Raw genomic sequence first — 16542 nt, 5'->3', positions numbered from 1 at the left:
CGTGAAGGGGAAAAACCTGCAGCAAGCGGCGGCAAAAAGTGGCAAATGTAATTTAATAAATTAATTACATCAATTAGCTGCTGCATTTTTATTGAAATTGCCGTAAATATTGGGCTAGACAACTCGAGCAGCCAGTGGCTGCCATTGGCTGCCATTTTGTATGGATTTATGGACCATTTCTCGGTCGCCGTTCGCTGGAGGAGAGCCTAACTTATGGCGAATTTATGCGACGTAGTCCGGAGTAGTGTCCTCCTGGCCTGGGACCCAATGAAGGCGCGTAGTATTGATTAGCGAACGGAGATCCGGACACATGGCCAAGTGCCCTGCGGGCCAGGCCACGCGATCTAAAACAATTTTCCGACCCGATCAGTGGGCAGGCTATTTTGTCAAATAGCTCCTTCCCTCGAACTTCCGAGCCCCCCTCGTCGGAGCAGATGGCTTAATTTACGGTGTCAGGCGTGAACGTGACTAAACTATTGCTAACACGATCTGCATAATCAGCTGGCCACTGACCACTGAGCTCTGGAAAATGCCCAAGCCAAAAACCAGGCGAGCATTAGAACATTGGATGCATATTGATGGGGCCAGGTGCAATCGTCGCCCCATCAATATGTAGCCATATTGCCCGGCAGGTACATTAGGTGATTGATTCGAGCTTCAGCTTTGCTTCGCTTATGAGGTCAATGTCAAAAATGTTTTTTAAAAGGCGCACCGCACCGTCGAAAACTTAAACAGATCGTATAAATTCCGGGCCCACCGTCCAGCGCGGCATAGTCAGCGCAATGACACTCAGCTCGACGGTAGTTTGTCTCCTCGCCGGACTCTTTCTGATCGGTCTGGTGCAGCGGGGAGCGGGCGCTCGCCTCCAGCAGCAGCAGAGCGCGGCTTCCTATCCAGCAGCCGGCTTTAAGCCAGGTAGACAGTTTGACCTGCCGGCGGGCCACTCGAAACCCGCGCGACTGGTGGCCAACAGCGAGGCGCAGGAGGATCTCGACGACGCCGTGGAGGAGGTGGAGATGACACAGTCCAGGGCTCCGCCTGTTCCACGTCCAGTTCCCGATCCAGTGCCGAAGATCCCGGTGATTCCAACCATCGCATACTATCCGGCAGGAGCCGTGGGATTCGTCCGGCCAGCGGAATTTGCAAAAATCATCAGTGGCCCCCAACAGTCTGCCGGCTTTGCAGCCACGACCCAGTACTATGCCGCCTACTTTGGCTAGAGCTACACAGAAAAAAAGCCATTTGACATAAGAAACATGTAAAGCACTATATGTAAACCGTTAGCACATTTTATCCGTTTTTAAGCTTGTTATATTAAATTAGTGCCAGTACTACCCAAGAAAGGTTCCACCACTGTAATCTTAAGAGGTGTTTTTGCCTCCAGATCCTCGTCTGCGCTGCACGCACGATATCGGCAGACCAACTGGGCCTAAGTAATATAGTACTGGAGTGCTCAAGGGCGAAGCGTTTAAGGAAAGGCAATCCAACTAGCCACCAAGCCCATGTTACAAGAACTGGAATGCATGTGCGCGCAATCGTTGGCAAGAAAACTTTTTTTCTATATGACAACAAAATAAAATGTATTTTCCCTCTAGTTGATTAGACAATTGCCTTCCCGAGTTCCTTAACTATTAGACACCCGTTACTCAGCTAACAAATGCTACCTTATTACTCCTCCACAAAACAATCGAAATTTAGGTGGTTCGACCTGCATTACCGACACTCAATCTCAAGGTATAAAAACGTAACAAAATTAAACAAAAAACAACTTAGAAATTTTTAAAAACTATTTTATTAAGACCAATTATGTTAAGGCTTCGTGATTAGCATTTGGCAACACCTTTTAAATGACATATTATATATCACTTGTCTGTAGAATCTCTAGTTTAGAAGTTTAGCCATTTTTAGCGATATCCCGTTAAATAAGCTAATTTTTCAAAAAATCGTAGAACAAACTTTCTTCTAAAGACCTGCCCAACACAAAAAAAAAATGTCCAGAATTCTAAAACAAGTCCTTAAAATTTTTTGAAACTGACAAACGACTTTTTGTGTTTTTTTTTTTTTTAAATACCAAAAAATATATTTTTTTGGAAAACTGTCATTTGACGCGTATTTTGAATAAAATTTAAACAACTCCACTTAAAAAATTTTAGTATGTCACATTTACCGCCCTTAATCCTGAACCAATTAATTTTCTTAAAGTCTTGGTATGCAATCCTTATTAATTAAGCGATACCTTTCGATTGGTTTATTACTTGTTACGATCGCGCCATTACAGCAGATCTTCAATTCTACGGCTATATATAGAAGTCTCCTATGTACACGCTCTTGGTGCGCATCGTCACTACATGTACTGTCGTCCATAGTAATTACACATTTTCCTTTAAAAATTCTTTTTTTTTAACCCATTTTAGATCTTTTTCATTAGCATTTTATGCTTATTTGAATGAGCAGAAATCAAGGCAAGTCAAATTCGATTATAAAAAAATATTTTTCGAATTAATATTGATATCATATTATTATTAAAAAAAGCAAGGTTTTTATGGACATAATTATTTTGTGATAAGGAGCAGAACTGTGTTCTTCGGTTTTCTAATATACAAGTCATTTGGGAACAACTCCTGGTCATGGTGTAGACGTACTTTAATAAAAAATAGGTTTTAGTGACCAGTAAACAAGAAAGGAAGCAAGGTTTAACAAGCCGAAGTTTATATTCCCTTGCAGCTTTTACCAAAAATAAATATTTATTCGTATATGTTGAAGCTATAATAATTGTCAGCTCAATTTTTCGATCGTTTTTGTTTTGAACCCCAATTGTTCCCATGGGAGCTATATGATATATTTGTCCGATTTTATTCAAATTTAAAAAGAACTAACAAAAAAAGGGTATAATGAATAAAATTGTTGATTAAATTTAAAATAAAAATAATAAAGGTTTTTAAAAAAAACCGTAAATTGCTTTTTTAACATTTACGACTACATTTCGATCTATAAAGCTATAAGTTTCTAAAAACAATGAAGATATGACGATTTTGCCATTTTTTCCAAATTAACGTGACGATCGCACCTTCAACTCCAAAATCTTCTGACATCTCATTTTGTGAAGACTTTTTATGATTTTTTATTTTACCAAAATAATACCTTTTTGTTTATTCAATTTGTTTCATACTCGGCACATAGCTCCACAATTGACATTGCAACTTAACAATTTTAAACTAATTGAATAAAAATATCAGAAGTTTTTGGAGTTAAGTTGCATTCTTCACGTTAATTTTACCTCGCCAAGAGGTGTTTTTATTTGTAAAATAATAGCCTAAATGTTATGCCTACCGATGCATCGCGATGGATATGAGCGAAACACACATAAAAGCCCAATAACTAATCTCTACCATGTCTCAGAGTGACATTACAGACATTCGCGATTTGTAATAGAGTACACGTGGCTCCGTTTTGAATTCGTCATTCCCAAGCTTTAACAGTTTCGAAACTCTCTCCGCTCATACGGACGGACAGACAGATGGACGTGGCTTGATCGACTCGACTATTGATCCTGATCAAGAATATATATAACTATAGGGTCGGAAACGATTCATTCTAATTGTAAAACACTCAACAAATTTTTTTTCTAGAACGTGGAAATTCACATTTGTATTTAGAAAACAGCCTACGATTTGGATTTATGAGCTTGTCGATATTACAGAATAAAGGGTTTTAAAAAATAGGGCGAAATTTTTCTAAAACATAGAAATCTTCTGATATCACATTTTGTGACGACTATTTTTTATTTTATCAAAAAATACCTTTTTGTTTATTCTGCTGTTTTTAATTTTTTTTTAGTTCTTCGAAATATAGTAATGGTTAAATTTTTTTACGCTACGCTTTTAATTTTATTAAAATCCGATAACAATGTCGTATAGCTGCCATATCAAATCATTATAGCTTCAATGTTTTTAAAAATATATGCAAGTCAATCATAACTTTAATGTTTTTAAGAATATTTAATTTTTGCAATAGCTGCAAGTGTATATGAACTTCGGCTTGCCGAATTTTGCTTCCGTTTTGTTTTTTTTTTTTAGTTTTTCGACATATAGTAATGGTTATATATTTCAGAATTACGGACGACTACAACATAAAGCTCCCATGGGAACAATAAAAACTCTTCAGAAATTAATAATTGATTCGGAAAACGGTATCATATAGCTACCATAGGAACTATTGAATAGTTAAGCTGCAAATCATCATAGGATTAATTTAATAAGTTCGAAAGTGTCAAAACAAAAATTTGAATTTAAAAATAAATTTGAAATCACTCGGTGTATTAATACCGAAACTCCTAGCTTACTTTTCATACTCTTTAGCATAAATGGCATACAATGTAAACGCTATGTAGCTTACTTATAAAACTTCGTAGTATAAATTTTACTATGTTGTATTACAATTATACTTCTTCCCTCTTCGGCAAAGAAATTAAACAACAATTTATCGAATTTTTCAACGATGATGTTGCGGAAACCAGATTCGGAATACGCACTCTGAAATCTGTTAGAAAAGTACATTGTAGGTCAAGTTTTGTAACACAGTGTAATTTTTTTGTAAGCACTATCGAAAAACAAAAATTGTTTGTTACCGCTGAAAGGACTTCTGTCTTGCCTGAGATATTTGTTTGCCTTTAATTGCGGGCCTTCTCATTCGCATCTTGCGATCGGCGGCCATGTGATTAGGCATGCTCCGGCAACATACCAAATGTGCCGACGACAACGATTTTCTACTCGAAACCTGGTTAACAAACGGTAGGCTCGGAACCTAACGAGCAGTTGAAAAGAAATTCGGAAGGGGGGCAGTTGGTGGAAGCGCAGCAGCTCTGACAATGAGTGAGCTAAAATAATCTATTATGACCGTAACCAGAAATAAATCCCAACTCGGTAATCCATCATTTTACGACTTGGCAATCAAAACAAGGAGTTTAACTAAAAGATTTACTCTAGGCCCCAAGGACAGACTTGTGGAACGGGCGGACGGACACCGGGTTGACCAATCAACGACTACATAAATAGACTGAAAAAAAAATTTAGCCTTGAGAAATTATATTCGTTTTGATGACATTACGTATTTTGTATAGTGCATTTAAAAAACTATGTTTTCAGAATTTTAATTTCACAAAATACTGATTGTAAATTCAAAATTAGAATGTCAAAACAACATTATTATTAGTGATTTATTGCTTATTAAAATTAACATTATTTAATAATTGTTTTTAAAAAGGAATTTAGAAAGCGGTATTGTTGTAGATAAACAATTTCCAAAAGTTTTAATGGATAAGTAAAAAATTTTAAATAAATTTGTTGCCAAAAATTTTGGAACAGGACTTTAAAAAGAGTGTTATTGTATGTGAACATTTTTCAAAAGTTTTAATGGATGAGTAATAAATTTAAAAATAATTTTTTAACCCAAAAGTTTCGAATTTGTATTTACTTTATTATGATAGTTATCATTCGATGGAAAAAAAAGTATCTCTATTTGGGTTTTGAGAACAAAAACGTGTATGTAAATGTCTATTGGACCTTGATATACATATATTTTCATCAGTGTAGCTGACTAGCCGGCTAACGAACTGGCCGAGAGTCATGTTTCTTTAACCAGAACCAGGAAACTAAGATTGGGCCAGGCCGGGAACATGACTTTAAGACAGCCGCGTTCGCATCGAGTCCAATCTGACGTGAAGACTCGGCCGGCCTGGCAGCTCTGGGCCTTTTTGGGGCCCGGCTAAATAGTTGCCAATAATCCGTGTCCAAACTGATCGGGTTGCCGTTTATGGTAATGGGCGAAATTAGATGCCGAAATGTGCGACGGGCTGCGACGCTTCATTACCAATGCACAAACTTGGCAGTACGTCCCGACTGATTGGCCACGGTCTCGGCCAGCGTTCAGCATTATTATTGCTTCATCAAGTGTCCATCAGCCAGAATGTCCAAACTGAAATTGCAACAAAAAGTTAAACAGCGACATACCAGTCAAGTATCAGGACTATCATATTAATACAAATTTTCAAACTAGTGCGCTAGTCACTCTTTGGCAGTTTGGAAGTCCAACGCCCAACACTAAAGGAAGCTTTTGAAAAAAGTATTTTAATAATTTTAAATAAATTAAGAAGGGATGATTTGGTAGAGTGCCCGACAATCAGATTCCCGTAATTCAGCTTATCAATTTAAAAATAAATATATGTATATGCGGATTTTAGGTGGCGCCGTCTGACGAACTGCAAGCCAAAAGCAGGCAGCAACTCGTGTTTACAGGTATAAAAAAGGCAGTTGTACTTTTCCATAGTATTTGGGTGCTCCTGAGTTAAAGTCGCATACAAACTTATGTTCCATTAGCTTAGGAATCCGCGGTATAGCCAAGGGCACGAAATCCGACGACATTTTTAAAACCGTTACTCGTAGAGTATTAGGTTATATTTTTATCAGGATCAATAAGATCTGTCTTTCCGGCTGCCCGTCTGTATATTCGTCGAAATCTCGGAAACTATAAAAGCTGGAGTTTTAGTTTCGTAACCGCTATGCTTAATCAAAACCGTAACCGAAACCGATAAATTTGTTTTTGCCTAACCGAAACCGTAACCAAAATGTATAGCAACTGGATTAACCGTAACCAATACCGAAACCTTTGTACAGGTTTTGCTAATGCCTTCTTAGAAAATTAAAAAATTAATTCCTATAACGTCTTAACAAATTCATATGTCAAATTCTGCAAATGTTTTTCCTTTAGAGGATTTTTTACAATGCAAAAAAGAAGCATATAAAATTTTTTACATTAAATCATATCCGAAAATTTTACACGTTCGCCAAAGTCAAAATTTAAGTGAGTATACCTGTTTTGAGAAAGATGTGTCGGTAAATAAATTTAGTTATATGAAGTTCAAGCATATAGAAACTTTAAACATTCTACGTGTAAAAACCTAAATCAAAAAAACTCTAGTCATTAATTCGAGGCATTAATAGAAAAAAATATATATAATGCTTTTTTATTTAAGCAGGTTACTGTAACAGTAACCGAACCCGATATTTGATTCGGGTTTAATCCTTGCTTTAAATCATTTTAGACCTTACGTTTTAAAATTGAAACGCTGCACAGTGGTCGATTCTGCTTATCTGAAGGATAATAAATCCAAAATTAAATATTTAAATATGGTTGATATAAATTATTTCCTTTCAAACTAACATTCCGCCAACATTTATTCTAGTTTTATTTATAGCTCATTCATACAAACACTAGTGTTCTATTGATAACTGAGTAAACTCAAAACCGAATGCTTACATATAGAAAATCGAGTTCCGGCAAAATTGATTTTTTTATATTGACAGTTTTCTGATATCAAAAATTAAAAAAATAAATAGGATAAATGATTTGATTCTAATATTAGCATTGAAACAACAAAAGTTAACAATGATACAAATAATGGATCTCGCGGGGATGTCAGGCAACAACTTTCGCTGAAATTCAAAGCTTGCAAACTCCTTTGGACTTTGGACTTTGTAATGTCTGGCCAGCATATTTTTTAGGAATTTTTATTTATATTAAGAATTTGATAGCCACGTTCTGGATCTTTTTGGAAAGAAGGTGTCCAAAAAAATTCAGACGATTTCTTCAAGGAAAGTTTCCGATTGAATAGAAGTGCGTTTAACAGTTTAGTTGAACGGCTTCCAAATCTCTGGAAAAAAATGCACTTCTTTTCGTCTCTCAATTAGAGAAGGGAGTAGCAATTGCCTTGTGTGCACTTGGATCCTCTGTGGAATACCGCACAATATTCGAGTTTTTCCGAGAGGTTATTACCGAAATGGCGGGCGATTACTTACCAGCTGACTTTCTGACACAGGAGATGATCAATATCATCAATATTTATCAATATTTACACCATCGATATAGGCTATAAAAATCATGTACCAAGAAAAGGTAGCGTACTAATTTTACGCTCCTTTTTTGCTGCTTATGATGAAAGAATCACCCGCGTTCAGCAGAACTATCGATATAAATCCACCAGTGATCATGTTGTTCTGGTGACTACGTTTTTTGTGTTTTACCCGGTAGTGATGATAGACCCACGATATGCTAACGAGAGCTCAAAAATAAAAAATCATCTAATAATATACCTGAAAATGAAGAAAACTCAACTTAAACTTACTTTTCACTCATCTCTAGTTTTCTGGGCCCAAAACTTGATAGACTAGAAACTCAACCACAGTGTAAACGTGGCTTTAGAAAATTGTTTGTAAACAAGTATATTTTTTAAAATAGTGAGAGAGTTTAAGTAACCCTTACAGGTAACAAGCATATACGTTTTTTCCCTTGACTATGTTGTTCAAACACTTGTTTAAACAAGAAAGGAAGCAAACTTCGGCAAGCCGAAGTTCATATACCCTTGCAGCTATTGCAAGAATTAAATATTTTTGAAAACATTAAAATTATGATTTACTTGCGTATATGTCTAAAAACATTGAAGCAATGCTGATGATGCTGCTCAATTATTAGGTAGTTATTTTATACAATTTTATTATTTCTATGGGAGCTATATGATATAGTCGTCCGATTTTGATGAAATTTAAACCGTAATTCTGAAATATTTAAGCATTACTATATCTCGAAGAACTAAAAAAAATTAAAAAACACAAAAGTTCAAATTTTTTTTTATTTATTTTTCCGATTGTTCCTATGGGAGCTATATGCTATAGTCGGGAAAGTTTCATGCAGATAGCTTTAAAACTGAGAGACTAGTTTGCGAAGAAACGGACGGACAGACGGACATGGCTAGATCGAATCGCCTAGTGATGCTGATCAAGAATATATATACTTTATAGGGTCGGAGATGTCTCCTTCACTCCGTTGCAAACTTCCGACTGAAATTATAATACCCTCTGCAAGGGTATAAAAAGCGAGTGATAGAGTACAGAGTGAAAATTAGTGGAGGTCAATAGAGTTTTCAAGGCAAGTAAGTGAGTAAGTCCTAAAATAGCGTTCAGCAACTACCTAATTTTGAAACCTTGACAAAAGTATTTGATAATGGTCTTGTGAAAGGTTTAACCTCTAAAATTGCGAAAAATTACTTCGCGAGTTTATGAGAAGGTGAGATGTAGTCAGTATTACTTCGGTACCGCAACTACGTGGCGTTCAAAAACTTGCGGTGCATTGAGAAAATTTTTGGTGAAGAACACTAAAAATCGACTCTGTAGAAATTTTTTCCCGCTACCACATTACTCTTAAGAATTCGCGATCCATCAAAGAATTTTTTTCTCACGATAAGTCGAGACGTCTGTTAAAAAAAAAACGGTGCCACTCTACGGCTACCAGTTAGCTATTAAAAAACTTGTGGTACATCAAAAGCATTTTTCACGTTTCGCTCTATAAATTGGCTGTTTATAAATATTGCCCCGCTACCTCTTCTTCACCGTTCTTGATGTTAATCACTGTTGAATAATCTCTTAATACAAATATAAACTCTAAATTCTGGAAATTGAAAGTGCTCAGATGACTTATAAATCATAGAGTTCACTTTGCGAATTCCAAGTGTTGGGAGTGACTTGAAAATACTCGTAAGTGGTTCAACTCGGTTTCAAGTATTAGAGTGATGTATGACTTTAAATTCTATATATTTGGCTTAATCGACTTGAATTTTTTTTTTTCAAGTTGAAGTGAGTAAATATTTCAAGTAAACTTATAAGTTCTCACATAGAAGTTTACTCTTTCAGGACTTTAGTTCTTAGCTAAATTTTCTAATAATGAGGCAAAATGAGAGAGGTTCCGAGATTTTTTTTTAGTTTTTCGTGCATAATGCTAATTTATGCAGCTGTTTATCATTTCTAAAATTTACCGCAAATATTTTCCTTAAACACGGTTCGCCTTTCTAAAGAATAGTTGTGCGTCTTTTGCTCACTGAAAAGTTAGAATGTGCGTGGACGGCTAGAGCGCGTTAGGTCCCGGCTTCAATTCTCAGTCGAGGCATATGCTTCTCATAAAAGTATTTTGTAAGGTAAAATGATTTCATTTAACACGTAAAATAATAATAAAACAATTAATTATGAGTCAACCAACGCTTGTTTTTAAATTAAATTTCAACACATAGGTATGTTAAACAAACAATAAAGTTGTAAGAAAATGTTAGTTACATTTTTGGCCGGTTTGTTTTGGTGGATTGTAAAGATACTTCAAAAAACACTTATGTACTCAATTTGAGTTTTTTCGTTCTTGAAAGTTTTTACTTAAACTGAGTAAATTGAACTCAAACTGAGAATTTTTGGTCTTCTATTTTTTTGAGTACGAATCTCAAATTGAGTGAAATATACTTGATTAATTTTCACTGTGCACCTGCTGCAGCGATTACCGCCAGAGCAGCGACCGAACAGTGGGCGAGCAGCGGCAGAGTCGCGGCAGAGCGACGGCAGATGACTTCAAAACCGTACAACTTTTAAAATATTAGCTCGATTTTAAAAATTGTTGTGTCTACCGATAGATATGACCGAAACACACACACATTGAACCCCTAGACCTAACATGTCTTTAACAATTTAAGTGGGCGCGGCTCCTTTTTAAAATAAACTTGTGCTGCGAGTTTTTTTTCTAGTTTTTATAGTTTCAGATGATTCAAACTCTTTTAAATTTATAAAAAAAAAAACATTTCTTCTTCATAGAATTTACTAAAATCAAGCGCGCTCTTGCGCTAAACTTATAAAAAAAACCGACAATATTTTAAGAAAACTATCCACTGCAGGGGTATTAAAATCGATAAAAAATCGCCATGCTTCTTCTTCTTAAACCTTAACCAATTGATTTTTAATGGCGAATTTCGTTAAAATCAAAAATTAAATGTCTTGATTCCATCGCGATTCTTTCAGTGTAGACATAACAAATCTCATTAATATAAAATTTTTCATATTTAAGAAATATTTCTAGAAAAACGAAAAAGTTTTCGGAATTCTTGAAAAGTTATCTAAAAAGGATATTTTGGTCTAGAAATTTTGAAGTTTATACATTTGAAGTTAAGACTTATTTCCTTCAAAGATGTTTCAAAATTACAATTTTTTTGAGATGGCACTGATTTCCTTATGTGGCCTCCGAGCCATTATAAATGGTTCCTTTAAACTACTTATTTCAAGTTCTAGTGAACGGATTCCTTTGAAATTTGGTATATATCTATTTTATACTACTCTCTATCGCATCTGCCTCTATCGCATTTTGATTATAAGTATTTTTAAAACATTCCAAAGGTTGGAAATAATTAGTTAAAAAACATTTTTTGTTTTCAAGTCGACGCCGTTTTGTTATTTAAAAAATTTTTTTTTTGAAGTGGCCTACCCGATAACGGCATATTTACCAATGAAGAATTAGTTTGATCTCTCTAGGGCTGAAATCATGTCAATCAGGACGCAGCGATTTTTTTTAAGACCACAATCCACAGGCCTGTATATCGGTGAATATTGAGTTTTTTTTACTTTTTTTTTATTACTCTTTAAATGTCAATAAAAACCATATAAAAAACTGTATATTAAAAATGTTTTCTTTTTTTTTATCATACTTGTATATTAAAAATGTTTTCTTTTTTTTATCATACTTGAGAATATTCCTAAAACTTAGGCTTTTGGACCAGAATGCAGAAATCTCTTGTGTTGTCTTAAATATAAGGTGATATTTTTAAACTGCCTCTGTCCAAATCTCATTTTGTTAAAAAAAATACATAGCTCTGTTTTAAGATTTAGAAAAATTCCCTTCAAATTAGAAAGGAATTTTCTAGCCTAGGGGGTAGATTTTTAAAAGTATGTGAATATCAAGGACGATGGTATTTTAAGTCTGCTGATATATTACTGCTTCGTCTTGTGCCCAACAGCTAGAACGGGCAAAGTGAAATCGCGATAGAAGCCTAAGCAGTGACCGACCAGTCGGCAGAGGCAGAGACCTGACCCCTGAGAGCGTTTGAAACTGCTCAAACATTTTCGAAATCGCATTTAAAGGTGAAGGTGCAACAGTTGCTGCCATATCTGGTGTCTGCGGCCCACAGGGCACAGCTAAAGGGCTTAACGGGGCAGGCTAATTAATGGAAAATATGGGTTAGGCTTGTGCACACTCGTGTGGATGGCGCATGCTTAAAGACGGTAACAAAAGCTGGCCCACGCCGCAATGCACTCAAAGAAAATTCGGGCTTAACAGATTTTCTTAGTAAGGAAACGGATATAATTTTGAGTTTACAGGAAAGGAAAATATGTAGAATTAGCAAGCAGATCTCCCCTTTAAAATTACACCCAATTTACATTAATAAGACTTGTCCTGACTATAAGATTATAACAAAATTGAAAATCATATTATATGTACCAGAAAAAATTAAATTAGGTGATTTCCTTTTTTTTTTTTTTGATTTCGCAGGCTGACGGTTTGCCATACATTTTTCAAACTTACGATTTAATACAAATTCATAGTACTATAACTCAAATAATTTGTAATCTTCAACTTTTAAGTTTAAGTCCTGGCAAAAGAACATATGGCAATCGGTTGGACTAGTAGCATTACCACTTCCCGAGATTGTAAACTCTATTTAAATCGCGCGCTTTACATTTTCGAGTTGGCAGCACTGAACGCCAGGAGCTGTTCAACACTGCACAGCAGACACTGCCAGCATTGTAGACTGACAAAAGCTGAGTAAAATACCAGAAACTACTTGTTGAGCGTCAGAAAGAGCCAGCACATCGCTCTCTGTTTTGCTGTTCCACGCACAAGCACTCCGCGGAATCACACACGTCACCAGCGCCATTAAGGAATTAATAACAAATAATTGAGGTATATTAGGATGCGCCAGCTAAAGGGAAAGGTGAAGGAGACGCGCAAGCAGAAGAAGGAGCGCAAGTTGGACAACCTGGAGAACCAGGCCAAAATCCGGACCGTGGTGCTGCCGGCGGTGGGCGTTCTAGCGGTCTTCCTGATACTGTTCGTCTACCTGAAAACCCGTCCGGCGGTCCTGGCCTAGTTTAATGTAGTCTAAGTCATAACCTTAAATGGAGAGTGCAATAGATTCGTTTTTTACACACATGTTTTAAGAGTAAAATTAAATCTCAATTCGTCCGTCAAAGCTGTTTCTTTTATTTGCCTTCGAAGTGCGGTAACACGAACCACCAACCGACAAAATATAAACAGTTTGTATACATGTATAAACAGCTTTAGCCTTTTTAAAAAGGTTAGCGTGTGAAAAATGAATGTTGGGGAAGTCTGATTCTTGGAGTTTTACTGTATTTGGTCTCAGGTGCTGGCAGTGTTGGAAAACAACAAAAGCGATGGCGGCAAACTTAAAATGATAAAATAAAAATAAAAGCCCTGGCAAAGGTGGCTAAATTAATGTTTTGGTAAAGATAGTGGCAACGTCGTTGATCGCTTAACATTTTCGCTTGTCTTCGCGCTGCCTCTATCTTTTGTCCGTTTCGAAGTGATCACTGTCGCGGACGGTAATCACAGCTTCTGAAGTACATAAACACAAGTAAAGTTCTGTGCTTAAAGGCAGTTAACTGCAGAAGCGCTATCAGTGTCAATCCGATTATCTAATCACAGTGAGCCAGTCAGCTGCTGTCACACTCTTCCTCTCACAGCACAGCTGAAGCAGCGCGCTCTCTCGCGCCGTTTTGACGTTTCTTTTGCACATTCACACTTTTGCTTAAACTCTCACACTGGCGGGTGCGGGCGACAAAGGCGCTTTTAACTACTCGACAATGCTGAAGTTTTTGGTAAGTTCGCCGCAAACCAAGTTCCCTTCATTCAGCTTACATCTGTGAGCTTAAATAACTCCCCAGCATATCTAAATTATTCTGTGAAATATGCAAAGTCGGTTGTTGTTGGTCTGCTTTTTACGGCGATGACGCGCTGCGGCACAGTGGTTGAAATGGACTATGTAGTGGAAACAATTTTATTTTTTTTTACAAAATCATTGAATTAAAAGGAAACATTTTCTATATTGTCAGACAAAAAGTGTCAAAATTCCACGAGACCCAACGAAACAGCTTTATTAATTATCATTTGCGATATACCTTCTTATATAATTAATCTCCTTTTTAGAAAGTATTTTAAATTTATTTAATTAACTCGACTAAGCTTAACAATGTAAGTGAGAAAACACAGAAAGTGCACTTTTTTTATTCATGCAGTGCAAACTATGTTCAAAAATATGTTTCTTACCGACAACACTGTTACCATTTTAGCAAACCCTACCAGAATCAACATAAATTAAATGATTACTTTCCTTACAAAAACAAAACTCATTCTTAAAATTTAAATTGTTCAAGTTTTTTTTTCTTAAATTAATAATTAATAAAATTATGCCATTTTAAACGAGCGGAATGCTCATGGTTTTAGAGAGATTTTAGTTTTAACTATAAGTAAGCTTTATATAAATAAATAAACGTGCAATTAGCTTATGGGTAATTCAGCACGGATTTCATAATTAACATTTTTGCCCGCTTTTGTCTGGTCTTTGCCCAGTGTGAGAACTGGCTGACTAGAGAAACTCGCTAACAAAACTGTTCGTTCGGATGTGCTGATGTAGGATTCAAGGTTATATAAGGCCACCAACTCTAATATCAACCAAAGAAAACAATCAGCTCGTCCTTGGGAATTATGTCGACTTCGACTCGTACAGCTCAGAAATACAAACCCAGAATCTTTAAAAAGCCGCACGAACCTCTCAAAATTGATCGTTAATATTAAACTTGAAACCGAAATGAAACTGCTCGGACTTGGGGTACGAGTGATTAGGCTCAAGAGTGGCGGGCAAAACCGATCCACAAGTTCCCGCTGCCCACCGGAAATCCAGGAGCCACTACCGTGCTGCCCCAAGAAACGTTTTTGGACCTTCAAGAGAGTGCTCGGCTTCTCCACGGTCAGCATGCGATGTCCACTTTCTCCAGAACTCCACAGCCTCTCTTCGAACCACTATAATGGAGACCTTACTGTACCACCTGCTTTTACATTCCTCTTTCTTTCTTTCTTTCAGTTGACCTTTGGCGCCGGGGTTTATACTGGCATCTATGTTTCGCAAAACTATGAGGTAAGCACTCTGCTCTATATTTTAGACTGAGTCTTCTAACCCTTCCATGTCTGTTAAGGTTCCTCGAGTAGATGATCCCCAAAAATTGGTTCAGCGCCTCAACGAAAAAGTGAAGGAACTCGTGGACCAAAGCAAGAACAAGTAATGGCCTTGGTAGTTTTGTACGTGGAAACCCCAACCTAACCGTCACTAAATTTGAAGAAATCCCTTGATCGACCTTTTGTAAATCTGTTTGTATAAAAGTTCAGCATCACCAAATCAATTTAACCTGTATTTTTTTTTGCGTTTTATTGTAGCTGCATTATTGCACTAAAAATTCCAAACGCAGAAATTGAAACTTACTTTCCCCAAAGCGACAACTCTCATTTTTAAATGCTCAACTAAAGCATTTCGATGCAAGAAATATTTAATGTATTGAAAATAATCAAAAGTGGCTTTAACTTATAAATTAAGCTAGCTATCTTTGGAAGCAAAGGCCAATTTAAATGTATCCATGAACAATGAAGACTTTTTCGACAGTATCCTAAATTGTGCTAGAATACGTTTAAAACTAAAAGCAAATGCTACATTTCTTTTCACAGATCAGCCGGCGAGAAATTAGTAGACGACATTAAAAAGGAGGCCAAGAAGATACTGGACGACTGACTGGTGCACTAAGTCCCCGTTTTTAGTTTAAACAAATTTATCTTTGATCAAATAAAGCGATGTTACATGTGTAAAACTAGACAAAAGAGACTCCTCCGCCGTAATATTCCAGGCGCGTTTGGGGCTGGACAAAGGCCAACCAGTCAGAGGCGTGGGTGGGCAGCAGTCCCATGCTGTGGCACTTGTAGAGGGCCAGAGCGACGTTGGCCAAGTTGCCCAGGAAGTAGACAATACGCTGGCCAGTTCCCTGCGCGCCCTCGGCCATCTTCGAGGTCACCTGTGTGGTAAAGATGGCCTTGATGGGTCGAATCAGCATCATGCCGACCATCATTATGGGAAAAATGGAGATCGAGTTGCCGGACATGTACATGATGAAGAGGTTCATGGGTATCTGGGGGAAATCCAAAGGTTATCCGTGCTACTTAATGGGGGTAGTCACTCACGTTCTTCAGAGGTCCCAGGGCGAGGTCCCAGGATTTCTTAATAACCAGGCGCTGGTCTCGAACCACCTCACTCTGGTTTACCAGGGCAGAAGGATTGTAGCCCAGCGGCGAGGGAATATCAGCATTTTTGCTGCAGAGGCAAGAATTAGTGGGGTGAAAAGATGGCCGAATTTGCAAGACATCCAATATTACCTCACATTAAAGTCCAGCGCCCACTTGAACTTCTTCGAATTTTGTTTGGCGGACATGCTGCGTATTTATTTTATTTAATATCTCTTAATTATGGAATTAAATGAAAATTTTCAGTCTTAACACCAATTGGTCAACTAGTGTTAGCAAACGTTGAATTCCGGACAGTGCTGACAAATTTCGATAGGCCAATGTCGT

The 16542-nt window shown here is 36.8% G+C and overlaps 4 protein-coding genes across 7 annotated transcripts; 3 read left to right on the top strand and 1 right to left on the bottom strand.

Annotated features, from left to right (window-relative positions):
• The first annotated feature begins 717 nt into the window (after nucleotides 1-717).
• LOC128260236 (uncharacterized) lies at nucleotides 718-1604 on the top strand. The gene has a single exon (XM_052993059.1). The coding sequence runs from the start codon at nucleotides 783-785 to the stop codon at nucleotides 1218-1220; it is 438 nt and encodes a 145-aa protein (XP_052849019.1). The 5' UTR covers nucleotides 718-782; the 3' UTR covers nucleotides 1221-1604.
• Nucleotides 1605-12679: 11075 nt separating this feature from the next.
• On the top strand, nucleotides 12680-13105 carry LOC128260239 (single-pass membrane and coiled-coil domain-containing protein 4 homolog). The gene has a single exon (XM_052993065.1). It carries the CDS (start codon nucleotides 12827-12829, stop codon nucleotides 13001-13003), a length of 177 nt encoding a protein of 58 aa, XP_052849025.1. The 5' UTR covers nucleotides 12680-12826; the 3' UTR covers nucleotides 13004-13105.
• A 281-nt stretch (nucleotides 13106-13386) lies between these two features.
• On the top strand, nucleotides 13387-15788 carry LOC128260237 (uncharacterized). 4 transcript variants are annotated; one of them, XM_052993063.1, is made up of 5 exons: nucleotides 13387-13507; nucleotides 13579-13751; nucleotides 15014-15067; nucleotides 15126-15208; nucleotides 15649-15788. In XM_052993063.1, the coding sequence occupies exons 2-5, from the start codon at nucleotides 13737-13739 to the stop codon at nucleotides 15710-15712; spliced, it is 216 nt and encodes a 71-aa protein (XP_052849023.1). In that variant the 5' UTR covers nucleotides 13387-13507; nucleotides 13579-13736; the 3' UTR covers nucleotides 15713-15788. The 4 variants fall into 4 exon arrangements, with proteins under 4 accessions (XP_052849023.1, XP_052849022.1, XP_052849021.1 ...); XM_052993062.1 differs by lacking the exons at nucleotides 13387-13507; nucleotides 13579-13751 and adding an exon at nucleotides 14560-14899; XM_052993061.1 differs by lacking the exons at nucleotides 13387-13507; nucleotides 13579-13751 and adding an exon at nucleotides 14706-14899 and having other exon boundaries at nucleotides 15126-15228.
• LOC128260235 (ER membrane protein complex subunit 4) lies at nucleotides 15732-16521 on the bottom strand. The gene is made up of 3 exons (XM_052993057.1): nucleotides 16348-16521; nucleotides 16156-16285; nucleotides 15732-16103 (listed from the first exon to the last, which is right to left on the bottom strand). Exons 1-3 carry the CDS (start codon nucleotides 16401-16403, stop codon nucleotides 15789-15791), a joined length of 501 nt encoding a protein of 166 aa, XP_052849017.1. The 5' UTR covers nucleotides 16404-16521; the 3' UTR covers nucleotides 15732-15788.
• Between the last annotated feature and the right edge of the window lie 21 nt (nucleotides 16522-16542).

The sequence above is a fragment of the Drosophila gunungcola genome (genome assembly GCF_025200985.1).
Source record: "Drosophila gunungcola strain Sukarami chromosome 3L unlocalized genomic scaffold, Dgunungcola_SK_2 000031F, whole genome shotgun sequence".
Taxonomy (NCBI): domain Eukaryota; kingdom Metazoa; phylum Arthropoda; class Insecta; order Diptera; family Drosophilidae; genus Drosophila; species Drosophila gunungcola.
This window is presented reverse-complemented; position numbering and strand designations above follow the sequence as displayed.

Bases quoted from the DNA above. Each gene is read 5' to 3' on its own strand.
- LOC128260239 (XM_052993065.1), top strand. From the start codon at position 12,827: ATGCGCCAGCTAAAGGGAAAGGTGAAGGAGACGCGCAAGCAGAAGAAG.
- LOC128260236 (XM_052993059.1), top strand. From the start codon at position 783: ATGACACTCAGCTCGACGGTAGTTTGTCTCCTCGCCGGACTCTTTCTG.
- LOC128260237 (XM_052993062.1), top strand. From the start codon at position 14,741: ATGAAACTGCTCGGACTTGGGGTACGAGTGATTAGGCTCAAGAGTGGC. The intron at 15,068-15,125 runs GTAAGCACTCTG...ATGTCTGTTAAG, and splicing joins ATGTTTCGCAAAACTATGAG to GTTCCTCGAGTAGATGATCC. The intron at 15,209-15,648 runs GTAATGGCCTTG...TTCTTTTCACAG, and splicing joins GTGGACCAAAGCAAGAACAA to ATCAGCCGGCGAGAAATTAG.
- LOC128260235 (XM_052993057.1), bottom strand. From the start codon at position 16,403: ATGTCCGCCAAACAAAATTCGAAGAAGTTCAAGTGGGCGCTGGACTTT. The intron at 16,286-16,347 runs GTAATATTGGAT...TTGCCTCTGCAG, and splicing joins GCGCTGGACTTTAATGTGAG to CAAAAATGCTGATATTCCCT. The intron at 16,104-16,155 runs GTGAGTGACTAC...GATTTCCCCCAG, and splicing joins CCCTGGGACCTCTGAAGAAC to ATACCCATGAACCTCTTCAT.